The sequence below is a fragment of the Scophthalmus maximus genome, chromosome 11 (assembly GCF_022379125.1).
Source record: "Scophthalmus maximus strain ysfricsl-2021 chromosome 11, ASM2237912v1, whole genome shotgun sequence".
NCBI classification, from domain to species: domain Eukaryota; kingdom Metazoa; phylum Chordata; class Actinopteri; order Pleuronectiformes; family Scophthalmidae; genus Scophthalmus; species Scophthalmus maximus.
Genome location: NC_061525.1, coordinates 8,715,946 through 8,739,564, shown reverse-complemented (window position 1 = coordinate 8,739,564; position 23,619 = coordinate 8,715,946). Strand labels below are relative to the sequence as shown.

Sequence of the window (23,619 nt, the reverse complement as noted above, 5' to 3'; positions counted from 1 at the left end):
TATAGTCTATGTATTATTCTATTATTCCATCTATCTATCTGTCTATCTATCTATTATTATATAAATCTATCTATCTATCTATCTATCTATCTGTCTGTCTGTCTGTCTGTCTGTCTGCCTGTCTGCCTGTCTATCTATCTATCTATCTATCTATCTATCTGTCTGTCTGTCTGTCTGTCTGGCTATCTATCTATCTATCTATCTATCTGTCTGTCTATCTATCTATCTATCTATCTATCTATATATCTTAAAACGTCAAACAAATCCTATTGATCATGTATCTATTTATTTAATTTTTTATGAATATCTATCCATCTCTATTTTAGAATTACAATTACTTTCTCTCACTTACTTCATCTAAACAGCAATATCATGTTTTAGATGAAATGTCAAACAAATGTAACTGTAATTATACTATGCTGCCTACAGGGGGAGCCAGAAGTCTGTTCTTCCTCATCTATGTTCAGTCTCTGTTCATAAATGTAGGGAAGTCTGTCTCTTAGACATGCTGTAGGAAAAGCTTTAAAACATTAATTTAATTATAACATTACAATACAGTTGGTGTGTATTCATGATCACTTGGAGGGGGACCAAGGGAAAAAATTTGCTCTTGGGGTTTCTTTTTTCTCTCTCCAGGCACCAGGACTATTAATTGATTAATAGTTTCAATAAGCAGCGTTTTTGTTGTTGGTGGTGAACTCCACATTTGCTGAACTTAGATAGATAAAAAGGAATGTGGATGCTGTCTCCTAAAAACACAAAACGTTAACATATGTGTACCTTAGGTTTCAAACCTTTTTGACTTGTGACTCACTAAAAAGTCCTTTCTGACACATCTGAACTGTTAGCAGTTCCTCCAAAGATACATTTCCCCTTTAAAGATATCAAAATATTTTATTTAAATGCTGCTTATGCATTGTTGCGTGTGTTACCAATCTAATAATGCAACAGCGGCATCTTTCTGCAGATCGACTTCCTTTTAGTACTTTAAGTACCTTTTGTTGATACTACTCAGGTAGGATTTTAAACGCACATCTAGTATTTATACATCGTTGCATTAGCACTTCTACTCTAGGAAAAAAAAATACTCAGGTGTTGATATGAGACACTATATCAACGTAAAACAGAGAATAAATACAACTAAAAATGTCTCTTCTTGAGTTCATATTAGAAAAATACAAACAAATACCCGTGACTTTATATCTTTTTATTTCATGATACCACTTAACAATCCAAAAATACAGCACTCCAAAAAAATAAAAAAAACAATTGTCACTTTAATACAAGATACATTAGTTTTGTCATTGTCAATTTTATAGTGTTAGTTTGACTTTATAAAAGCCCACACAGATATTATTCAATAGCCTATCTATTCTTTGTTATCGTCTTTATCTCTGCTCTGTTCGAAAAGGCACCATGGTAAAGGCACTGGGGCACAGGTCAGACACATGGTGGTGCCTGAAATAGAAAATAAAATGAGCTGATCATTAGGTTTTTGTTTAAACGACTTTGTCAGCATGTGTGATTTGTGGCATGATTAGAAAATCATCATTTAAAGTCCACTAATGGTTGATGGTGGGTACTTGTATTATCTGATGGATTATATCAAAAAGGGAATACACACTAGAGTAAATATATATACAAAATGCCAGAAGGGAGAAGAGTTCCATCTTCACCAGAATTTTGTCTTTCCATATCTTGAAAAGGCATGCACTCTGTAAAAGTATGATTGCTTCGCAAAACGAACAAAAACAATACTCACGGTGAGGATATTCTCCCGTCACCCCACATCAGGCCTAAGTACTCTGGACGCACTATCATAATTGACTGTGGTGCCGCCCGCTCATTATGAAGGGCTTCTCATGGTGCCCACTTCCCAAAGAGCAAAGCTGACAAACTGTTAATTGGCTGGAAGATTCCGAATACAGCTCCACGCCAACAGGTTTCACAAGAACAGTTCTATTGGTCCTTTACAACAGTATGTACCAGTTCAGTCAAAGCATCTCTCAGCCACAAATGGTTTCACTGAGACTAAGGGAGAGGATGTACTGTATTTACACATTCTTAGTATTAAAATGCGAGTGCTTAGATTCAGTCCACTGTCAGAAAATCCCCAAATGGCGAATCGTTCGAACACCCGGGAGAGAAAATTGGTCTTTATCTAAATTTTCTCCACATTAAAACACTGTTACCCAAGCAAATGTTAACGAGGTATGGCAACACTGAGCTTAGTCTGTTAGCAAATCTTAAAATGCAATGTCACATTCCTGACGCACCTGTTGAACAACTTATCACACAGTTGTTGTTCTTTTTCATGATGGGTTAAATAATAATTTGAGAATATTTTAACATTTCTTTCTGGCTGAAATTCAAATAAGATTAATACGATAAATTAACATCTGCATTCAAATGCTGCATTTATGTCATATTGTCAACATTCAGGTTGAAAGTGGTAACGCTGCCTTCAGTTCAGACATTATAACCTCACATTCTTCCTGGTGGAATAAAGGTTAAATAAAATGAATAATCAAAAATGCAATAATTATGACTGGTAAAGTCCATTTTTTGGTTGTATCTGACTTGGCACAAAAAAAGCTTCTTAATAATGAATCACTAAAAGCTGAAATGTGTTTCTTTAACCCTTACACGTCCAACTACAAGTGTTGTTTAGCAAACAGTTTGCTCAGCGCCTCGTGTGATGTTCTTTAACGTTTGTGTCTTTCTACTTTTTTTGTGTTTATCTATTAACACAGCACAATATCTGAAGTTCACTACTTAATGCATTATATCATGTAGGATTTCTGTTGCCATTGTTAACAGTCTTTATGCTAAGGTAGGAACGCTAAACTACTGTAGGCAGCTGCTGGCTATGGCTTCGTATTTAGCATATAACTAGGAGAGTGGTGTCACTATGACTGAAAAATATAAACTTATTCCTTTAAAGTTATGTGACGCTGAAAATCAATGTTAAATATGCTATAAGTGGCAACATCCTAAGGAAAGGTTGCTTGAGTTTTTCCTATGAAAAGCCAGTTTTCAGATTTTCCGACATTTGTAAAAAAGCAGGTTTTTTAAGGCTGCGCCTTGTTCTGCTAATTCTGAGGAAGAGGTTATTTGGCAGTGAGACACAATAGGGGGAACCTGTTGTCCAGAGGAATGTTGTCAGTGACGGTTTGAAAGAGACAAAAATTTGTGAACTGCCACCCTCAATAAAAACATAATCTATAGTCCCGCAGACCTTCCCCAGTCAATCACTGAGAAACTTTCTGGAGTTGTTGTTATGGGTCCCGTTCTGCCGCGCACTGCTCTTACTCCTGGGGAAGAAGTCAGCACGGAGCAGGCGGTAGAAATAAACCAGGATCATGATGTTCATCAGCATCATGCTGAAGAGAAAGTATCCACCGCGGTCCATCCAGGAGTAATTGTTGACGATGTACCAGGTGAGGTAGGCCTGGGTGCTCAGGCGAAACGCGACGTAGGTGAGGAGGTTGGCGAGTTTGTTGACGTAGTACATGGTGGAGGACTGAGCGCCGGCCAGCTTCAGCATCAGCCTGAGGTGCAGAGTGACACTGTTGACCTCCACAAAGAGAGCGATGACAGCGCCGGCTACATAGAGCTGAGTGTAGAGGGCGTACAGGAAACACGAGATCACCTGAGGAGGAGACGCACACACACAGAGCGGAGGAGCTGCTTATACAGGTAACAGCTAAACTTCTGTTTCTTCATGTTCTCATTGTTTCTTGATTTACATTTGCCTTGCTTTTATTACCTCTACTGAGGAAGTTGTGTCTTCACCTGTGTCTGTGTTGGTTTGTATTCTTTGTTTGTAGGCAAGATTACGCAAAAAGTCCTGAACCGATACAAATTCCAGGAATTTTTCTTTTGCGAGAGGTATGCACTCTACCAAGTGTCATTCTAGTTTGTTTCTTCTTTTATCCTATGAAGCACAGTGTGCTATACAGTAAGACTGGGAAAAATAATCCGCAAATATATGCACCCAACAATCTGAATGCAAATATTTGTTAATCTTTACATTTGTTCAGGCACTGGACAGATGAACAGCAGCCTCTGGGTTAACTCTGGTGCATTTACAGCAACACTTATTAATGTGCACCGTCCCGGTTACTTCACCATGGTGAAAAATAACCTGAAACATCTTATGGAACAAGATCCACAATATATCTGTCATGCTGTAACACCCGGTGGAAAAAATAAAATGTTTAAACTTTAAAGCTAATTAAAGGAAACTTGATATTTAAGGGATACACTGCTTTACAAAAAGACTCTCAAAATCTGCAAATAGGAAAACACAGGTATCCCTGTTTATCTCATGGGTTACAATGATCCATGTACAGCACAAACAGCCTGAGTCATTTCCAATTACTCCCTCGCTCACTGGACGTATTCGTTCAGTGCACAAACTCATTAATAATTAAAGACTATTCATTAAAAAACAGCAACAACATACTGTATACAACAAACCCATAAGCCTTAATGTACAACACAGTTGCCATCTAGCAGTTGAGAGTTTGGCAATATTTCTTGCAGCAACCGAGAAAGTCACCACTTCACCACATCTCTCATTTATACACACATGTGAAACAGGTTTACATGTTGAGCTTGATAGCAACTTTTCTTATTTTGTTGGGCTTCTGAGCTTAACAGTTATTCTGATATCTTATCTGAACCAGAAATGCATGAAAAAATACACATTGGCCACAGGCAAGTCTTCTTACCAGTGCATGATGGACTAAGAATTCCCATGATCCTCTTGCATGTCCCGTCAAGATAATGTCACCTGCGTCTTGCACAAAGTATCCTGAGAGGAGAGAAAATATGACTCATTAATCATCTAAGTGACAGTTTGGTCCTAACTTCTTTGGATAGTCCAGTGTCGATGGCGGAGCTAATATCAAGTTAGCTGGTGAACATGCAAACAGAAAAAAATTAAATTAAAAAACAGCTTTAGATAGGAGGATTTTTCAACATGTCCCCCGAACGACAGCAGCTGTGATTTCACTGGTCATCTTTCATGCGTCTGTACACTAACATTTACTTTTTTTGTTACCAAGCAGTTTAGTTGCTCCACACGGCTATTTAAACAGCGTCATCAATTTTTCTGTTTACGCCATACACCAAAAAAATGACAGCATTTACCTGAAGATCGACTTCATACAAGATAATATTGAATATATCTGACATTCACATTTCATTTTTGATCGACAGAGGAAATTTAAAGAGTTAAATGTCTCTCTTCGTCGGTTTTAAATGAAATGCCAGCTGAAGAAATATCCATTGTTGTCTGCACAAAAAATCTATTTAGGTTTTTATCATTGTTATTACTGTAATTATTATAAACAACATCATAACATTTACAAGTGCCAATATTATTACTGTCATTACAAGAACCAGTCTTTGCTTAAAACAATGGTAACATAGCCCCCATTTCTCTAATCTCACCACAACCGATCACTGCAGATGTTTCGCCCACAACTGAGTCCCCTTGTGTTAGGGATTTCTTCCTGTTTAAAGGGAGTTTTATTCTCCTCCACAGTCTCCAAGTGCTTGCTCAACTGTTGCGTTTCTCTGTAATATTGTAGGGGCCTTGAGATAATGTATGTTGTCATTTGGCGCAATACAAATACAATTGAATTGAACTGAATTCATCAGTTGAACTGTAAATGACTCGCTGACAGTAGCTGTGGGAATTCAAGAGTCCTTTTGTGCCTCGTCATGTGACTGGCACACTGTTAATAGTGATACACACAACCAGCCCGTATATTAAAGCACCTCCAGTTTCTGACGCGGTTGGTCTCAGTGGTGCCCATAGGTGTTTACAGTCGTCAGGGCATATCTCAACAGGTTTGGGGCTCCATGGTGACACAACGATGCACATAAGACTTAGCCACATACAGAACGCCTCAACCAGACCACCGAGGCCTGAGGGCACCCGCGGTGACTGAGAGGCAACGCCCATTCGTCTGTTCTGAGAATCAGGTAAGACCTGCAGATCTATTTGTGTTGTTTCTCTGTAAAGGAGCAACTGGAAAGGTGGCAGACTTTTACAGCGCAGGCTTTTACATTTCGATCCCCAAACCTAACTTCTGCACCTGTTTTATTCCAGTGATCCAAACTTTTCTCTTCCACGGTGCATTTACTGACCTGTTGAGACGCAGACGAGCAGGTAGGACAGAGGGGTGTGGTACGAGTGGAGGTTGCTCAGCGTCTCTGGCCAAACGACCACACTGGAGAGGGACACATGTTATGGATAGATGGGTCTGTATTCGCCTCACTCAGACATACAGTACATGGGTTCAACTCCTGGAGAGAAAAGCCTGACTAAGCAGAGACATTAATGTCATGTGTTTGTTTGTTTGTATTTTAGACCAATAAATATCCGGTGTTTTTGTAGTTTAAGAAATAGTGTTTTCTATGTTTTACTATTCTACTTTAATACTACTTATTTTCTGGTCTCGGCATGTGTGTATATTTAACTGAACGCCATTGTTTCTACTATTTTTCCTTAAACTGGCTCACTGTTGACGATGTTGCATTTTTATTTGTCATTCTTTATTGCTGTTTGACAAAAAGGGGCACACCTCAAAGAGAAGAGATTTCTCTGTTTCCCCTCCTTGTATAAACACACCATAACAGGGTATTGATAATAAACGACCCATATCCCTTGTGTTCCATGTCAAGCAGGGAACTTTTTCACGTTTCCCTTGGTACAACATCGAGTAGACAAAAAACTTCATTTGGAATGTTAAAACTTCACAGAAGCTCTCAGTGGTTGCAGTTGTCACACTTAAAATGCAGAAACGCCTGAGTCAACTGCTTTTTTAAAAACTGGCATTTGTCCCACTTTTTAACGTTGAAAAGTTAAGTCACACGCATGGTCCCCACCCGAACAAAATAGTTTCACATAATGTTTTTACATGAATGATTCATCCAACAGGTTTTTCCAGTTGAAGAATCTGCAGGCTGACGCTTGAGCAACCCAGACTTCTCTCTCGATTTGAGGTGTAAAAGCATGCGCTTCCTATTGAGTTGCACACAAATTATTCCACAGTGTGAGCAAATAGGAATAGCAGCTTTGTGTGGCTCGTACATCTGGGTGACATTTCTCTCCCTACTTAGAAAAATGCCATTGTCTCCCCCGTCTCTGACCCTGTCTGAACATGCCTTCTTCTTCTGGCTGCCACAGCCTGTTACTGCTGCACACACACACACACACACACACACACACACACACACACACACACACACACACACACACACACACACACACACACACACACACACACACACACACACACACACACACACACACACACACACACACACACACTCTCTCTCTCTCTCTCTCTCTCTCCCTCTCACACACACAGACAGACACACACACACACTCTCTCTCTCTCTCCCTCTCACTCTCACTCACTCACACACACACACACACACACACACACACACACACACACACACGCTCTCTCCCTCTCACACACACAGACACACACACACACAGACACACACAAATAGACAATGGTGTCACACAGTGTGAATGGGTGGATTGGGACTTACCATGTCAGGGCCCATGCCCCAGTCAGCAGGGAGTGCACCAGAGAGACTGAGAGGTTCCTCCACTTCCAGGAGTGGAGTTCATCCTGCCTGACCACCTTGGGCACAGGAAGCTTCTGCAGAAGTCGGTGGGCCACCCTGAAAAACAGAGAGCTCACCAGCACCGACAGACCTGGGTGACTCTTCAACACAGGAAGCAGGGCCTCCATCCTCTCCTCGTCCACCCCTCTGCCTCTGGGTGCTTGCTCGTGTCCTCCGCAGCTGTGCCTCCCCTCGTCCTCTCCACGTTGGTTTCCCCTTTCACAGCTCCTGTCCCCGTCTCCTCGGCGCGGTGAGAGACGGATGGGATTGTTCTCCACGTCCGGACAGGGGTCTACAGAGAGACACCAGGCTGCTGCAGCTGTAGGAGATGGTCCTCTGCTCTTTGTCAACTTTTGAAATGTTGTTTCCGCTGGGTTGATGTCCGACTGATAGTCCAGCCTCACCCGCTTGTTCCCCCCTCTCTCTCCTCACGTTTTCTGCGTAAAGAGGCTTGGAGAGGTTGCTCTTTTCGCGACGGTGTTGTTCTCCACGCGGCTGTGCCCAGCCCGCCTGTCTGTGCAGAATGCCTGGAGGAGAGGCGGAGTGGGCGCGCGGTGGGTGTTGCTGACTGTTGCTGCTCCTTGGGACTACAAAAAAAAGGAGGGGCAGAGATTGAGGTCATATTACGCAAGGGCAAATCACAGTGCACGCTCGCTGAAACTTGGTTTTTGGGTTAACGTGGCGAAAAGCAGTTGTAAAAAAAATAATGTGGAACAGCTGCATTCAGTAGCTCGAATGTTTTTGGTAGCAGCGAGGGCGCTGGCGCACCGTGCGTAAAAGCCCCGTCTCTGGATTTAATCCATACCAAATAATGGCAATAATTCGGGTTTATGTTAAAATTATTATATTAAGGTGTGAGATTCCGTCGTCGCTAAACGACCGTGGAGGAAGACATAATTTAAATCCAAGGGGCGTGGAATCAGGAGCAACTGAACTACAACTGGACTACAACCAAGTCCGGTCGCTCCTGAGTCGACGCCCTTTTGGACGACTACGACCAGGATGGATGAGAATCAATACTAATACGACTAATACTATAACTACTATATACGAAATCATATATGCTAACGTTAACGTTTGATTGTATTCTACACATGCAAGCAGCAGTTTATATCTGGGAAATCTTGATCCACAAAAATAAAAGCATTGAAATATAAATATCTGAATAATGAATTTTAAGGCTGCTGGATTGAAGGTCTGTCTGAAGCTGTCAGTCTGTGTTGATCAGTCACACGAACACTTTGTTTTGTCTCCTCGGTTGCAGTTTCACACACGTGATTTTCCCCATGGGTCAGTTTACCAAGGGGTTGTTGTCCAGAAAGCCAGGGGGCAGAAGCTGCTCACTTCTATTCAGTTCTTCAATTACTGGTTGCATGTTTTCCATCAACTGGTATAAATAAAGTAATTTAATTCAATTTTAATATTTGGGTCTTCCTAATGAAGACCAAGTATTTGTGACAGACTGGTTATCATCAAATTTAATCAGATTTTTTGTCCCATGCTTATTCTCTTCAGCTCTTTTTCAGTTATTGTCGTCGTTATCACAAATCATGTCTCATTTGCAAATGCATCTTATCTTTGGGGATGATAGATCTCTATTATTGTAATTGTGGAGACTTCATAACAAGTAACAAAGAAAGTGCTTTGGTGCTTTTCATTATTCTGGTAAGTTGCCTGCATTACGTGCTGCTACTGTAAATATAGAAGAAACTTATAATATAGACACACATTTTGGATATGTTTGAAGCATATAGCAACTTAAATCTTGTTGGCATGTGTTAAACAGGCGGCCTTACAGCAACGCCCTCCGTCCTTGGCCATAACTCTTTCCATAGACGCAGAGCAGCTCATTCCCCACTGCTGGCCTCTCTGCTGCCGGGGGCAGGGAAAAAGGAAATGAGCACATGTCTGTGAGAGATCTGAACCCCAATGAGGGTTTACTTTTTTTACTTTAGTTCATTTATAACCTGTGTATGTCCTAAATCCTATCTGAACATTATTGTTTTGTATGCCTTTTATTTTCCCATTCTGTCTTTTTTGTAATGCATGAGCGACTTTTGTACATGAGGGTCCGTGGTGAAGGTCATGGTGAAGGTTGGCCTTTGGTTTGTCCAAACCCAGGTTGCGTCACGGACAGGTGTGATTGAGTCTCAAGTATGACAGGACTGTAAAAACAAAAACACGTATTTTAACTGGCATTGAAACTTAAAGTATTTGCTTGAACTAACCTTATTCATTTTTTTGTGTATAGTTGGCCTCAATACATCAGAACATGAGTCTGCCCCCTGTCTGTGGGACGTACAGTATACACAGCTACATATACATATATAACACACCAGCAGATGGCAGCAGAACCTGAGAAAACAAACAAGCATTTCACACACAGATTTTGTTTGGCTCCCAGTACCTCATCAGACCACTTGGATGATGAGATGATGCCCCATCATCTCTCTGGAGTTGAGATTGTTAGGATGTGCTATACATTTTATTATGATATGAATATAGGAATGATAAGATTAAATGATTCTGAAGTAGTTGACAACACTGCTCTGCAGTAATTATTCACAATTAATTTAATTACATGTGTATTTGTGAGAGAACAGAAGAGAGAGAGTGGAACTGAATGTGTTAATATCAGAGACATGTTGTTGTTCAGTGCATCAAATGCTCCCTTTACCTTTTGCTCAAGTATGAAACTTAGAGCATGAAAAGATGAGCCATATAATTAAACTATTTCCGTCCACTGAGCTCAGTGCTGCTGCCTGTAACAAAACACCCTGTGGTTCGAGAGAGAAATGTAAATTAATACCATGACTTATGTTTCCTGGTTGACTCACCAAAGTTATTTTTGTTGTTGTGTGAGAGAATGGAAGTTCTTTTCATCTTCATCTTTCCAAAGATACACCCCAAGATATCTGTCAGCAAACACGAACAAGACCGTCCCAAAAGGCTTCACATTGTAGTGGCTGTTGATGTTGCTGTTGCAACCGGATTGGTAAAATAGCAAGAACAAAAAGGAGAAAAGACCAATTAAATCTACAAACATTTCTAGCACACTCACTATAGTAAGTTAAAATAAAAGTACAAGAAAACAATGTTCTCTCATGAAATGGTGTGTCTGGTTAATAAAGAGTCCTCACAAAAGCAGTTTATCATTTTTATTCTGATCATATTGATTTTGATAATGTGAAAAATATGTTTAGCGGAAAATTCATCTTGGTTGTTTGTCAGAAATTGAACAAAAGACACCCAAATTCAGAAAGTCTTTTTCACAGCCAACAATTTAACTTATTATAGAAGAAAAAAGAACATGCCTTAATAACAATCAAGCCCATCTTAAATATTTACATCTGTGTTTTTCCTGTTGTCACGTCATAATATCATCCATGAAAAAAGGTCAATCAGTGTATGTTAAAGAAGGTCTGTGTGATGAAACAACCTCACCCACAGCTTCCTGTCACGTGTCTTGAGAAATCTGAAAAGATAAATGGCAGAAAGACATATCCTCGAGGGCGGCAGTGTACACGGGGTTGAGCACCAGTTTCACTGTCCCACACAATGCATTCCTGGACACTGACTGTCTCGTCTGGAGACAGATCTGCTGCTGACAGAAAAAAGAAAGCACAAGGCCAAATATGTCACTGAACTGGTCCGAGGAGTGGCACGCAAACTGCAAGGCTCCTTGAGGTGCTCCCTCGTCGAGGTATTATATCCCTGAGAAAGAGCCGCCCATTGTTTGCTCAGCCACCCACTGCACCCTTTGTTCCCCCCCACCAATCTTGATTTAAAACTGGAGAAGAGGTTCAATTACATGCAGATCACTGTTTGGGGTGATATTTCATTATTTCAGATTGATGATAATAGTGGAGGTATGTACTTTAGCAACACACAGAGCAGGCTTTGTCTCGGCACAAGGCATTTATTATCCTCATTTTGGCAGGGAGGGCGAAGCAGTGCTCGTGAAGCCCCCTTCCTGCTTATCTCAGACGAGGGGAAGGAGCTGTATAATCACCAGGCGTCTGGATGTAAGACTGCAGTATCTGAAGTTCAAGCTCAAGACGCTGGATTTATCTCATCTGTCTCACTGTGTCTCACTGTTTCTCACAGTTTTCACTGATGATTTGTTTTATCTTGTGGGGTAACGGTTACATGTAGCTCAATAAAAGTAATACAAACTGATGTTCTAGAACAACACACATCAGTGACAGCAAGGCATGAAACCCGTTGCATACATCCTGTAATCAAATTACACTGCAAAACAACATTATCCAATATATGGCAAAAATGGCCTTTCCCTTAAAACAAGAACCAATTCCAAGGTGATGTTAACCAACCCCACACTACCCTTCATATGATTACCTTTACCTAACACCATTAGTTCTTTATTGCATGCATGTAAATTAAGTTGAGGGAAGATTGGTTTTATTCCAGAAGCCATACTAGCCACAGAACAAGACATGGTTGATGGATCCTGTGGGGAAGCTTGACAAAAAAATACCAGAAATTCACTGAAATAATTGCTAGCATCAGTGTGGGGTGTATTCGATATACGGGGTTTCTGATTGTCAGCCAAAGAACTCTAAACTCTACAACCTAAACGTCCTCGAGTCGACTCTAATGTCAAGATCCTCCTCTTTTGTGGATTTGGCGTTTAGAGGAGCAGAGATTTCTCCCTTCGCCTTTGTCCCTCTTTGGCTGCCGTAGTTGTGAGGTTGCCTGGAGACGGCGGAAGCGAGCGGCAGCTATGGAGAAGTACGAGAAAATCAAAGTCGTCGGAAGAGGAGCTTTCGGGTAAACGCCGAGTTTATCTGCACGTGTTGGTTTTTGTTGCGTTTCACACACACACACGCACACGCACACACACACACACACGTCTCTGTTCTGCGTGTTGCTAAGACAGCTACAAGTCCGCGAGGCCTCGGTTTCACCCCGACAAAAAGTAACGGGACGCGTCTAATGCTCATGTGCACCGCCCTCCGCAAAGACCAGAGAAACGAAGGGACGTTTGAACGAAGTTTATAAAACAGATGACAACTGCGTGAAAAGCACATAACGGTTTTTCATTATTATTTATTTCCCAAATTGAGAGGACAAAGCAGCTGGTTTCCTGTGTACCGATGCTCCAACGAGCAGTTGTCAGACGTTGACGATTCTAACTTCCTGGTTTCCAGGTTGTGTACAATCCTGTTCCTCGGTGCAGCTGCTTCGTTCATCAGTGAAACCTGACCACGCATCTTCTGGCGAAGTCCTGCAGGACACCTGGACCAGAGTCCACGAACAAATCTGCTAAAAAAAAACATTAACAGCCTTCATCATTTTGACCAAAATGTAAAGCTACCGCCTGACCAGCCTTTGTAACTGCACATTTCATCTATTTGAAGTCAACAGAAAGTCAAACTCTACATTGCCTACAATGAAGTAATGGTTATTATTTCAGTATATATGGATTATTGTTTGCTTTTGATGTCCTGCAGCACTTTTCCAGAAGTGTAAGTGTCTGTTGGAGAGGTGTCATTAATATAGTATAGTGGGAGCTTCAAAGTGTCCGGAGGAGAATCCTTCACAACCTGGCAACCGTAAAAGTTGTTCACGTCAGTGGTTTCTGATCAATATTTAAAGTGGAAGTAGTTTCTAATGTAAACTACCAGAGACCATCCCACTCCATTGTTTATGGATCTAAATACGCATCTTACTTGAAATGGAATCATTTGGAATCCTGTTCGTGACGCCAGCTGCATTAGAATAATTGATGGAGTGGATGCTGAATCAGGAAGACGGACACCGTGGATGTCTTAAGCAGAAGTATTTATTATAAGAGCTCAATATTGATGAGACTTCCGGTTCGCTACACAGATCAACAGGTTCACAGTGAATCGCGTCCGAAGACAGTCTGCCCATCCCCGGTCTCTGTAGTGTATTAAGCTTTGAGTAATGTCGTCATCTCCCCGCGAATATGACACCTCGAGAGAGACTTCCGCTGCTCACTGATTGTTTTGACTTGCCATAGATGAGATGACCTTGCTTGGTGCCTGAGAAGACTCGTCTTAAGAGTTTCTCAGGGAGGATAGACGAAAAATTCCTCAACATTACTGTTCTTCTTCTTCTCCCCTGTCAGGATCGTTCACCTGTGCCGCCGGCGCAGTGACGGGGCCTTTGTCATCCTGAAGGAGATCCCGGTGGAGCAGATGTCACGGGACGAACGTCTGGCGGCGCAGAACGAGTGTCAGGTGCTCAAACTGCTCAACCACCCAAATATCATCGAGTACTATGAGAACTTCCTGGAGGACAAGGCCCTCATGATAGCTATGGAGTATGCACCAGGTACGCTTACTGTCATATCTTATTACACGGCGCCCTTTTGTTCATCGTGCAAACAATTCACTTTTCCCATGGGTTGGTGCTGTAGGGCGCTATACCATTTTTCATTCCTTCGTCAGACCATACTACATACAGTAACACCTAATATCAGTCAGTGTGGTGTTTTTTTGAGGGACAATATGATTGCACAAGTTTTGGGTTACTTTTGAAGGTAAACGTAATCTCTAGGGTTTGTTGGATTACTCAATTTGTGGCTGGAAGCATCACAGATTACAGAGAATGACACTTTGATATTCATTTGACATGTGAAAGTGAAATATGAAGGTACAGATATGTTCAAACAACCGTAACAACTTGATGTGATTTGGTGATTTTGTAAGCGTTTGATTTCCATTTTGTCTTATTGCTTTGTTCTAATTATTTATCATTATAATGCTATGCTGTTTTCAGTGTTCTACTTTATGTAGGTCTTGGACTTTAATGTGATAAAAATGCTTCATGGTACCAAATAAAATGACAAATATGTATTTATTGGGATTAATGATTCTTTTGTGGATCCTCTTTCCTTCTTATGTCGACATCAACATTTCACATGTGCCACAAAAGCACCTGCTGTGTTACTAAAGCCTGATAAATCTATTTCTTCTTGGCTTTGATTTCCTCCTCTCACTGCCTTTCACTCGACCCAGTAACCTAATCAGTCTCCGAGTCAGTATATTTTGAGTGAACAGAGATCATGTTTATGATGTATTATTTTCTTATTGTTCTCTTCATGCAGGTGGGACTTTGGCTGATTACATACAGAAGCGCTGCAACTCTCTGCTGGACGAGGACACGATCCTCCACTTCTTTGTGCAGATCTTACTTGCCTTGTATCATGTCCACAACAAACTCATCCTGCACAGGGACCTGAAGACTCAGAATATTCTTCTTGACAAGCATCAGATGATCGTCAAGATCGGCGACTTTGGCATCTCCAAAATCCTTGTCAGCAAGAGCAAAGCGTACACGGTGAGCTGATTCCGTTGTTTTGGAAGTGTAATGTAGACATCCTGATATGTTGAATTCTTACATGTGCTAGCAGGAATTGATGTGTCCTTTCTTTTTTTACTGTGCAGGTGGTTGGGACTCCATGCTACATCTCTCCAGAGCTGTGTGAAGGGAAGCCATATAACCAGAAGAGTGACATCTGGGCTCTGGGCTGTGTGCTTTATGAGCTAGCGAGCCTTAAGAGAGCCTTTGAGGCCGCGGTACTGAAAACATTTTCTTTACAAAAATCTCTCACTTGAAATAATACTGTGTGTGTGTGTATGTTAGTTAGAGTATTTTTTAATCCTTATTCAATGTATAATACATAAAATATTGCTGTGGGCAAAGGCAATGAAACTGTCCTAACAACCATCAGAGCTAATCTGTGTTCACCATGGGAGATATATATACATAAAATATATATCATTATTATTAAATATTCTATATTTACAACCCCAGGTTGCCCCATATTTAAGTGTGAAGCGGACTCCTCAAGCTTTTTATTTAAATGCAAATCAATAATTCAATCAAATCTTTTTTGCTTTAAACTCAAATCTGTCTTCACTACGAATTCCACCGTGATTTACTAATATGGAAATCTTATTCCTTCAGCAAGGATTTGGGGATTGGGGATTTTTACCGCACTTGTTTAATGCATTTTTAAAACTTATCCGTTCTCATTCATTTTGCATTTCAGAATCTACCCGCCCTCGTTCTAAAGATCATGAGCGGTACATTTGCCCCAATTTCAGACCGGTACAGTCCAGAACTCCGACAGCTCATCCTCAACATGCTCAACCTGGATCCGTCCAAACGGCCTCAGCTCAATGAGATAATGGCTCTCCCCATATGCATCAGACCACTGCTTAATCTCTACACGGACGTAGGCAATGTCAAAATGCGCAGGTGGGATCTTAATGCAGAGGTTTTTGAGAGAAGCAAACATGGAAAGCTTTCTATATTTTGTGCAATGAGTTCTTTCTTTATCAATAATCTATAGAAAACACCTCTTCTGGCTTTTCTTTTTCAGGATTGAGAAACCACTGTCTACTGTGCATACTTGTGCTCATGGTAGAGCAGGGGGCAGAGTTCCTACCAGCAGGTCAAGAGGTGAGACACATGATGCCATGATGTGACAACAGAACTTGACTGCACCAAAATGATTGCGGCATGTTAATCGCACATTTTAATGGTCATATCTTGGACTCAAACAGACGGATCAGTCGGTTTAGGGTCAGGGAAGGTGCACTCCCTCCCCCTGTCCTCGGTGTACACGTGGGGAAGCGGCATCTCAGCGCCTCTACGCCTGCCAATGCTCAACACCGAGGTGCTGCAGGTGTCTCTGGGCCGCACTCAGAAGATGGGGGTCACCAAGTCGGGCCGTCTCATTACTTGGGAGGTATGTGTGAAAATGTAAATTTATCAAAATATATAATCTTATTTCTTTACAAAGCTGTATTCAAATATCGAAAGAGGTAGAAATAACAAATCCTTCCCCAGCAGTCCCTCCAGTAGTTCACAGTGCAAACAGTCACCAGTAATTTGTTGAAAGCTACATGTTATTATCCAGTTTCTGGATGCTTTTTAAGTAAAGGAAAATATATTAAATGTATAAATTCAGTAACAGATGCAGAGATAAGTGAGACAGATATGCAGGAACATGAGTTATAAATAATAAAATAAATGCTGGAAGGCGCTGAGCATCACAGACTGATGGTGTTTAACGATGTATCAGAGGGTTGATTTCCCCCTTAAACATGTTTAGTCACTTACAGGAAAGACTGATTATCTGTCTGCACGCCAACAACTAATAATCATAACTATCGCAGGCTCCATCAGTGGGATCCGGTGAGGCCAGTCTGCCCGGTGTGGTGGAGCAGATGCAGCCTCAGTTCATTTCTCGCTTCCTCGAGGGTCAGTCTGGAGTCACCATCAAGTCTGTGTCCTGTGGCGATCTCTTTACCACCTGCATGACAGGTTGGTGGACTGCGCCACTTCAGACAGCCATCGGAGAGATCAGCTATAGGAAATCAATGTGTATTCTCTGCTTTCTGTCTTCACACACTGTTTTTCCCCCCAGACTAGCAGATAGTGTGGATCCACTTGAAAAACAAGCCCTATTTATGCTTGACTAGAAATTTTGAGCTCAAACTGTGGAGCTCTGTGAGTCGGTGTGTTTTAGAAATCTGTCAGTGCGTCCAATATTGCAAAGCAGATAAAGTAGAATTTAAGACCCTTCCTCTCAGCTTTGCTGCCTCTCTCTCTCATCACATTCACTGTAGTGGTGCAGATTATCATGATTTTGAGGAGGGATTAGACACAGTCTGTTGTGGGCCCACACAAGAATACACCTATAATCATCAACAAATAACACCTTCTAATCCCCTCTTTTTATTTTTGATTTGCAGACAGGGGCATCATCATGACGTTTGGAAGTGGAAGCAATGGCTGTCTAGGACACGGTAACTTCAATGATGTAACACAGGTACATGCTTCCCATTCAAAGGAAAATATGTGAACATTGCACTCACATTTTAACACACTGTACACTCCGTTATGGTTTGTTAGTTACACCTAAACTAAAACTAGTGCAGTCTTATAAAAGAGTCCTGCAACAACATCGGCTGGTATAATAATAATATTTTCTTCACCATCAATGAAGAAACGGCACCACACACTACATCCTCCAAAAAAACATCAAAACTGTTCAACATATTATATTATATTACAACCTTCATAAAGGTAGGGTTTGCTGTTTGACTATATTTGACTGTACTAGTTTTATCTAGGTGTACCTAACAAATGTTGTGACTGATCAGTGTGTAATTCTAGTATTTCTCCACTGTGTAAACAGATATACAATTATTTTCATTACACGCAATGCCCTGGGGATTTCCAGTATGTTATTCAAAGTTATACTGCAGCTGGACCCCATGCAATTTAAAACATTGGCCTCTTTGTTGATCTAATACAATGTGCATTAATGCACCCATGCATCTTCCCAAGGGATTTGTGCTTAAAACTGTGTGCGATTATGGTCACTTCTTGTCGGGGAATGTGAGGAAAGTACTAAATGTTGGCCTTAAAACCAAATAACTACAGACATCGGAAGGTACATTTAATTGAAAAGTGACATTCTTCAGCCATTTGACCTTTTTGATAATAGAGTGACAGAGAGAAAATGAGAGCGGCAACAGAGGTTTAAATCCAACCACGGATGCTGCAGTTATATTGTTACCCATCAACCACTGCGCTACAGGAAAAAACAGTGTCGTAGAAACGTTGAAATTATGACATTTATTTTCCGTCTCTCTCTCTGCTTTTGTTCTCAGCCAAAGATAGTGGAGGCCCTCCTCGGCTATGAGCTGGTTCAGGTGTCATGTGGTGCTTCCCACGTTCTCGCTGTGACCAATGAAAGAGAAGTATTTGCCTGGGGAAGAGGAGACAATGGTATCGTAAATTAACTGGTTGTTTTAGAATTCCCTCCATCTGTCCTGGTATTCCCCTTTTTATTGTTGGTTTGTACACTGCTGATTTATGACAGCAGCACATCAGCGCACAGCATGATTGCTGGGTCTCAGTCCCTGTCTCTGTCGCTGTGTCTGGAAGGTCGCCTCGGGCTTGGCACCCAGGACACCCGCAACTCTCCACAGCAGGTGTGTCTACCTGTGGAATTTGAGGCCCAGAGGGTTGTGTGTGGAGTTGACTGCTCCATGATTATCAGCACCCAGCAGAGGATAGTGGCGTGTGGAAGCAACAGGTAATTATTTTATTTACCTAAAACGGTGGCCATTAGTGTTAGTAAACACTGACTGACGGGAGCTAATGAGCGGCAGGGAAATACGCCTTGTTTCACCTGTAGTTAGAAGACATTGCCTCGCTTAGGTTTTTCAGAGAATGTGATCTTCTATTGTCAACAGAGACCTGTGAGACAGCATTCTCCAAAAGTGACAAACACTTTGTTTTCTCACATCACTAATCCCTCGCTGACACAGAGCTTTAGGACAGGGTGTCGATCTGCGGGCGACCTGCGGCTCAGCAGCTTCCTGTAGCAGATGAGGAAACAAGAATGATATGAAAGGGTCAAACATAGGTCGATGTATATTATAAACAATAAAACACAACTGCCTCTGTGATAAATACTTGGATTTTTGTTTTGTTCTGTTGTGGTCAGGTTCAACAAGCTTGGCTTAGATAGGATAGCAGCTGTGGAGGAACCGAATCCCTCGGATCAGGTGGAAGAAGTTCATTCGTACACCCCCGTCCAATCAGCCCCACTCCACACTGAGAAGATCATTTACATTGACATTGGAACGGCCCACTCTGTTGCCGTCACGGGTAAAGAAATGATTCAAGTCATCTCATTAAAAAAAATTATTTGCAGTAGACTTGTTGAAATAGATTTATTCCATGGTGGGGTTAAATAGGAGAAAGAATCCAGTGTCGGACATTTTTCCTTATTTTTTATTTACAACTTCCTCGGACCTATACCAGTCAAGTCATTATAGACATAAATGTTCTTGTTAAGAGGTTTTCATCACCACTTTCACCCACACTGTCTTCTCTAGAAAGGGGCCAGTGTTTTACCTTTGGCAGTAACCAGCACGGCCAGATGGGCTGCAGCTCCCGTCGCAGCAGCCGTGTGCCCTGCCCGGTACCCGGCCTGCAGGGTATCGCCATGGCTGCATGCGGAGACGCTTTCACCTTAGCTATTGGAGCTGGTGAGTAGAAGGGACCACTTGTGATACTTTGAGCTTATTTAAAAGCCGTGCACACCACCACTTTTTTTGCATAAACAGAAAATAGCTATGTAGCTCACCCTAGATTGCGTTTTCCCCCAAAAATTTGATAAAAGAAACTTTTTCAAAAAGGACAATTTCTATCATTACTCGTTGTCAATCCTTCAGTCAAAACAGTTCTTTAGTGCAATATATGAGCTTTGGGAGGAAAACACAGCATTTTTAACTATGTGACCACACGACCATAATCTTTGCGACCACTTAAACTAAAAGACAAAGGTTGATTAGATGTTCACGTGATGGATTTTGTCCCTTGATTTTCAAACCTCGTTGTCGCATGTTGTCGCAAAATGGTAAGCAGTCATGCAAACTAGCTAATGGGCTTTTAGCAAATGGTCTAAACATACGAAACCATTGGTATGGTCTTTTAAACATGTGGCAAAGAGGTAACAGATGTGTGTGTGTGTGTGTGTGTGTGTGTGTGTGTGTGTGTGTGTGTGTGTGTGTGTGTGTGTGTGTGTGTGTGTGTGTGTGTGTGTGTTTTGTCCTTAAAGCCGAGGGCGACATGGTAAAAGTGACGTATTGTGCCAGTGCTTGATTCCCTGGGGAGAAAGCCGGCAGTGCCAGTCATGGCTGTCGGTTTTCTTTGTTATTGAAAAGCTTTGTTCCGCTTCCTACAGATAGAGCCATTATGCCGCCACCGCAGGAGAGACGGAGTCATCAGTTAAACATTTGTGTGGATTAATGTTTAAGAAACGGCAAACGGCTCCAAGTTCCCCTCTTCTCTTTCACAGACGGGGAGGTGTACACCTGGGGAAAGGGGGCCCGCGGCCGCCTCGGCAGAAAAGAGGGGGATTCTGGGATACCGAGGGCGGTGCAGCTGGACGAGACCCACCCGTTCACGGTGACATCGGTGGCTTGTTGTCATGGCAACACTCTGCTGGCAGTGAAACGTAATATTTAGCTTATTACTCTTTGTTAACAAACTGTGAAATGTTGGGATGTGGAACAGAGAGAATAATTAAGACCTGAGACAAGATTCCCTCAGAAAGGTTTTTTTGCAGTTAACAATGGACCTGTTACCATAAACAAACTAGTTCCTTTCAGCCTAATTGAAACTTGATTGGTCCAATTCTTTCATGGTGGATATTGGTTTAAGACTGAACTGAATCACGTGGCCACAGACCTCTTACTGAGAGGACATTCATTCAGGAGCTTGTACCTCTCTCCTCTACAGTAGTCCTGATATAAATTGAAAAAAAGATAATCAAACAGTGAAGGTGGGATTAAATCATCCCTCTGCTGTCCAAATTGAAAATAGCTGCAGATTTAGGGGAGATTAAACTGCACCACAATTTAATAAGTAACAGAGATGTTAGTAATCCATGCTACGGGCTGCAGGGCTGCTGTTTGAATGTTTCCTCTGACTGGAACCATGTGATCAACATCAACCACCATAGAGGATCAACTAATAGAGGTCCTTAATAGAGTCTACAGTATGTGATAGCTATATATATATTCCTGAATCTGAAACAGATAATTTTTATTGACGGGCAGTTACTTGAGCACTCAATACACATATTTTATTTATAATTAAGTAGGAAATGGACATTACTAACAGAAGGACAAACCTCCTGAGGGACATGAAGTAAATAAAAACAAACCTAAAACTAATATATATAAACATAGCTCCGTCAATCAGAAATGCTTTTTTTCAAAGAATTAAAGCTTAAGCCTCAACAGCTGGGTCTTATCAACATCCTGTCTCAAATTAAGTCAAAAAATACATGAAATAAAAAGAGTCCCATTGTTTTTGTATTTTTCTGCAGGGCACTGTTACAAAGAGTTTCCCTATATAACCAGACAAAACCGCTCACCAGGTGTAAACAGTATATTATCCTGTTTGTCTAACCATCAGGAACTATCAACCTCATTATTGGCAAATTTATTTATGACGGTATATGTATATGACAGTAGTATGTACATTATTTTGTACATGCGGAAAGGCTGCAGCATAGTTTCTTTATTTCTTATTATCTGCTGTAAATTAATAAATCGTCTTTATATTCCTTGTTTTATCCAACCAACAGTCCAAAAGATTCTTTGAAGAAGTTTCCCTATATATAATGAAGACATTAAGCAAATCTTCACATCTGATAAAATGTAAAATAACTAAAAGAGTTGTTAGAGTCAACTAATTGGTTAATTGACATTCTACTCTTGCCCCTATGCTCCCTCTCCTGTTTCAGCTTTGCTTGAGGAACCTGTCCCGAGATGATTTTGTCCTGGAATCAAACCCACACCCGTTCAGCGGTCGTCACTGAGTCCAGCGGTTGCGTGAGCTGACAGCTTCTTCTGTCTCCTCCCAGAGGCCAAGCGGGCGCTGCATTTGAAAGATTCCGTTTCCTACTGCTGCCGGTGCCTCAGATTTTCACTTGGTCTTTCTTCTCGATCTCTGTTTTTCTTTTCAGGGATGAATGTTTCTGCTTCGTTCCGTGTCTATCGTGGAGCAAAACACATAAAAGTTCAAAACCTGACGGTTGCAGCGGGTGTACCTCACAGCAGGTTGGTTAAAAGAGATGTTGTAACACTGTTGTTGAAGCTGGATTGCAGGAAGACTTTTAGCCATGTCACATGCGGTTAACTATTGTCCTTTCTCACGTGACATGATAAGCCACGAAACCATGACACCATGAAAGGTCAAACTGGTTCAAGCGCTCTTAAGCAGCCGATGAATGTGATAATACAATGCACAGAAACTAAAAGAAAGAAGCCACTTTAGAGTTTATCAGTCAAATGAACCAAACACGTTAATCTTGATCACGCCGTCAGTGGTCACATTGTGCTTTATTGGATTAACTCTGCCATACATTTGTAACTCGACAGCAGTGTTCAGACCAAATAACGACGTGTTGCAGAGGGTTAGACTAAAACAAGACTTGTCTGAAATCACTCCCTCATTTCCTCGTTCACTATTCCTCAGGCTGTAGTGATAAGTAAACCCCGATTTCAGACACTTATGAATCATCTACATTGTGGTATTTACATTTGTTAATAAAAGTGAACACCTGGTTTGTGGGAGTGTTAGTAGGAAGTACTTTTTTTGTCTGAATCTTTGAGGGCACGTACATGGTCACTCTGGACACAGTATAATATAGTGCACTATACAGTAAATAATGAGTGATATTTTAAATAAGATTGTATATATAATTGTGTAAACTGTGATTATATGTCGACCAAAGACTGTTGAGAAAAGAAAACTGCCAAAGCAAAAGGCCCACATGTGCCGAGCAGAAGAAGTAGTCAAATCATATACTGTTGCCATATCAACAAAGTTGATTGAAATTGTCTTGGCGAGCTCAGGCAATCATGGACCAGAGAAAAAGGAAAAAATGCACACTCAAAAATACATCATAGAGTATAAAATGCATAAATAAAATCAGAGAATAGAATCATAAATCCTCATGTAATTCATATGTAAGTATCACTTATGTTGCAGCTGGTAATGGCGAGGCTAATTTGAAGTACTTAACCCATGATACTACATCATGGTAGTATTTTTGCATTATTGATTTGAATCTGCAAAGTAACTTAAGATGCCAAATGAAATTAGTGGAGTAAAAAGTGTGTACAGTAAGTATGACTGAATATTGTGTACCATGAAAGGGAAATACTCAAGTGAAGTCTAAATACTCCAAGGTAGTATTTAGTCACAGCCCTTACTATAACTGGAGCCAAAAAGTGAATATTTGTAATAAATAATGTATTTTTATAATAACATTCTTTTGAGTGTTGTTGTTATCACCTACCACAACAATATTAAGTGTTAATGATTTTCTCTGTTTGCTGGAGAATCAGATTTTTAGAAAAAACCCTG

The 23,619-nt window shown here is 41.1% G+C and overlaps 2 protein-coding genes across 2 annotated transcripts; one reads left to right on the top strand and one right to left on the bottom strand.

Annotated features, from left to right (window-relative positions):
* Positions 1-1,192: 1,192 nt before the first annotated feature.
* Positions 1,193-8,248, bottom strand: tlcd1 (TLC domain containing 1). Its single transcript, XM_035623427.2, has 4 exons — positions 7,579-8,248; positions 6,163-6,245; positions 4,737-4,819; positions 1,193-3,652 (listed from the first exon to the last, which is right to left on the bottom strand). The coding sequence occupies exons 1-4, from the start codon at positions 7,782-7,784 to the stop codon at positions 3,248-3,250; spliced, it is 777 nt and encodes a 258-aa protein (XP_035479320.1). The 5' UTR covers positions 7,785-8,248; the 3' UTR covers positions 1,193-3,247.
* A 4,104-nt stretch (positions 8,249-12,352) lies between these two features.
* On the top strand, positions 12,353-23,522 carry nek8 (NIMA-related kinase 8). The gene is made up of 15 exons (XM_035622743.2): positions 12,353-12,447; positions 13,772-13,977; positions 14,753-14,985; positions 15,093-15,224; positions 15,701-15,909; positions 16,034-16,113; positions 16,218-16,402; positions 16,833-16,980; positions 17,412-17,488; positions 18,336-18,453; positions 18,613-18,763; positions 19,178-19,341; positions 19,572-19,724; positions 20,537-20,695; positions 21,992-23,522. The coding sequence occupies exons 1-15, from the start codon at positions 12,401-12,403 to the stop codon at positions 22,018-22,020; spliced, it is 2,091 nt and encodes a 696-aa protein (XP_035478636.1). The 5' UTR covers positions 12,353-12,400; the 3' UTR covers positions 22,021-23,522.
* Positions 23,523-23,619: the final 97 nt, after the last annotated feature.

Excerpts from the sequence above, each read along its gene's own strand:
- tlcd1 (XM_035623427.2), bottom strand. The coding sequence starts at position 7,784 with ATGGAGGCCCTGCTTCCTGTGTTGAAGAGTCACCCAGGTCTGTCGGTG. Across the intron at positions 6,246-7,578 it reads GGGGCATGGGCCCTGACATG|TGTGGTCGTTTGGCCAGAGA; the intron begins GTAAGTCCCAAT and ends GTCCCTCTCCAG. Across the intron at positions 4,820-6,162 it reads GCTCGTCTGCGTCTCAACAG|GATACTTTGTGCAAGACGCA; the intron begins GTCAGTAAATGC and ends CTCTCCTCTCAG.
- nek8 (XM_035622743.2), top strand. The coding sequence starts at position 12,401 with ATGGAGAAGTACGAGAAAATCAAAGTCGTCGGAAGAGGAGCTTTCGG. Across the intron at positions 13,978-14,752 it reads AGCTATGGAGTATGCACCAG|GTGGGACTTTGGCTGATTAC; the intron begins GTACGCTTACTG and ends CTCTTCATGCAG. Across the intron at positions 16,114-16,217 it reads TCCTACCAGCAGGTCAAGAG|ACGGATCAGTCGGTTTAGGG; the intron begins GTGAGACACATG and ends GGACTCAAACAG.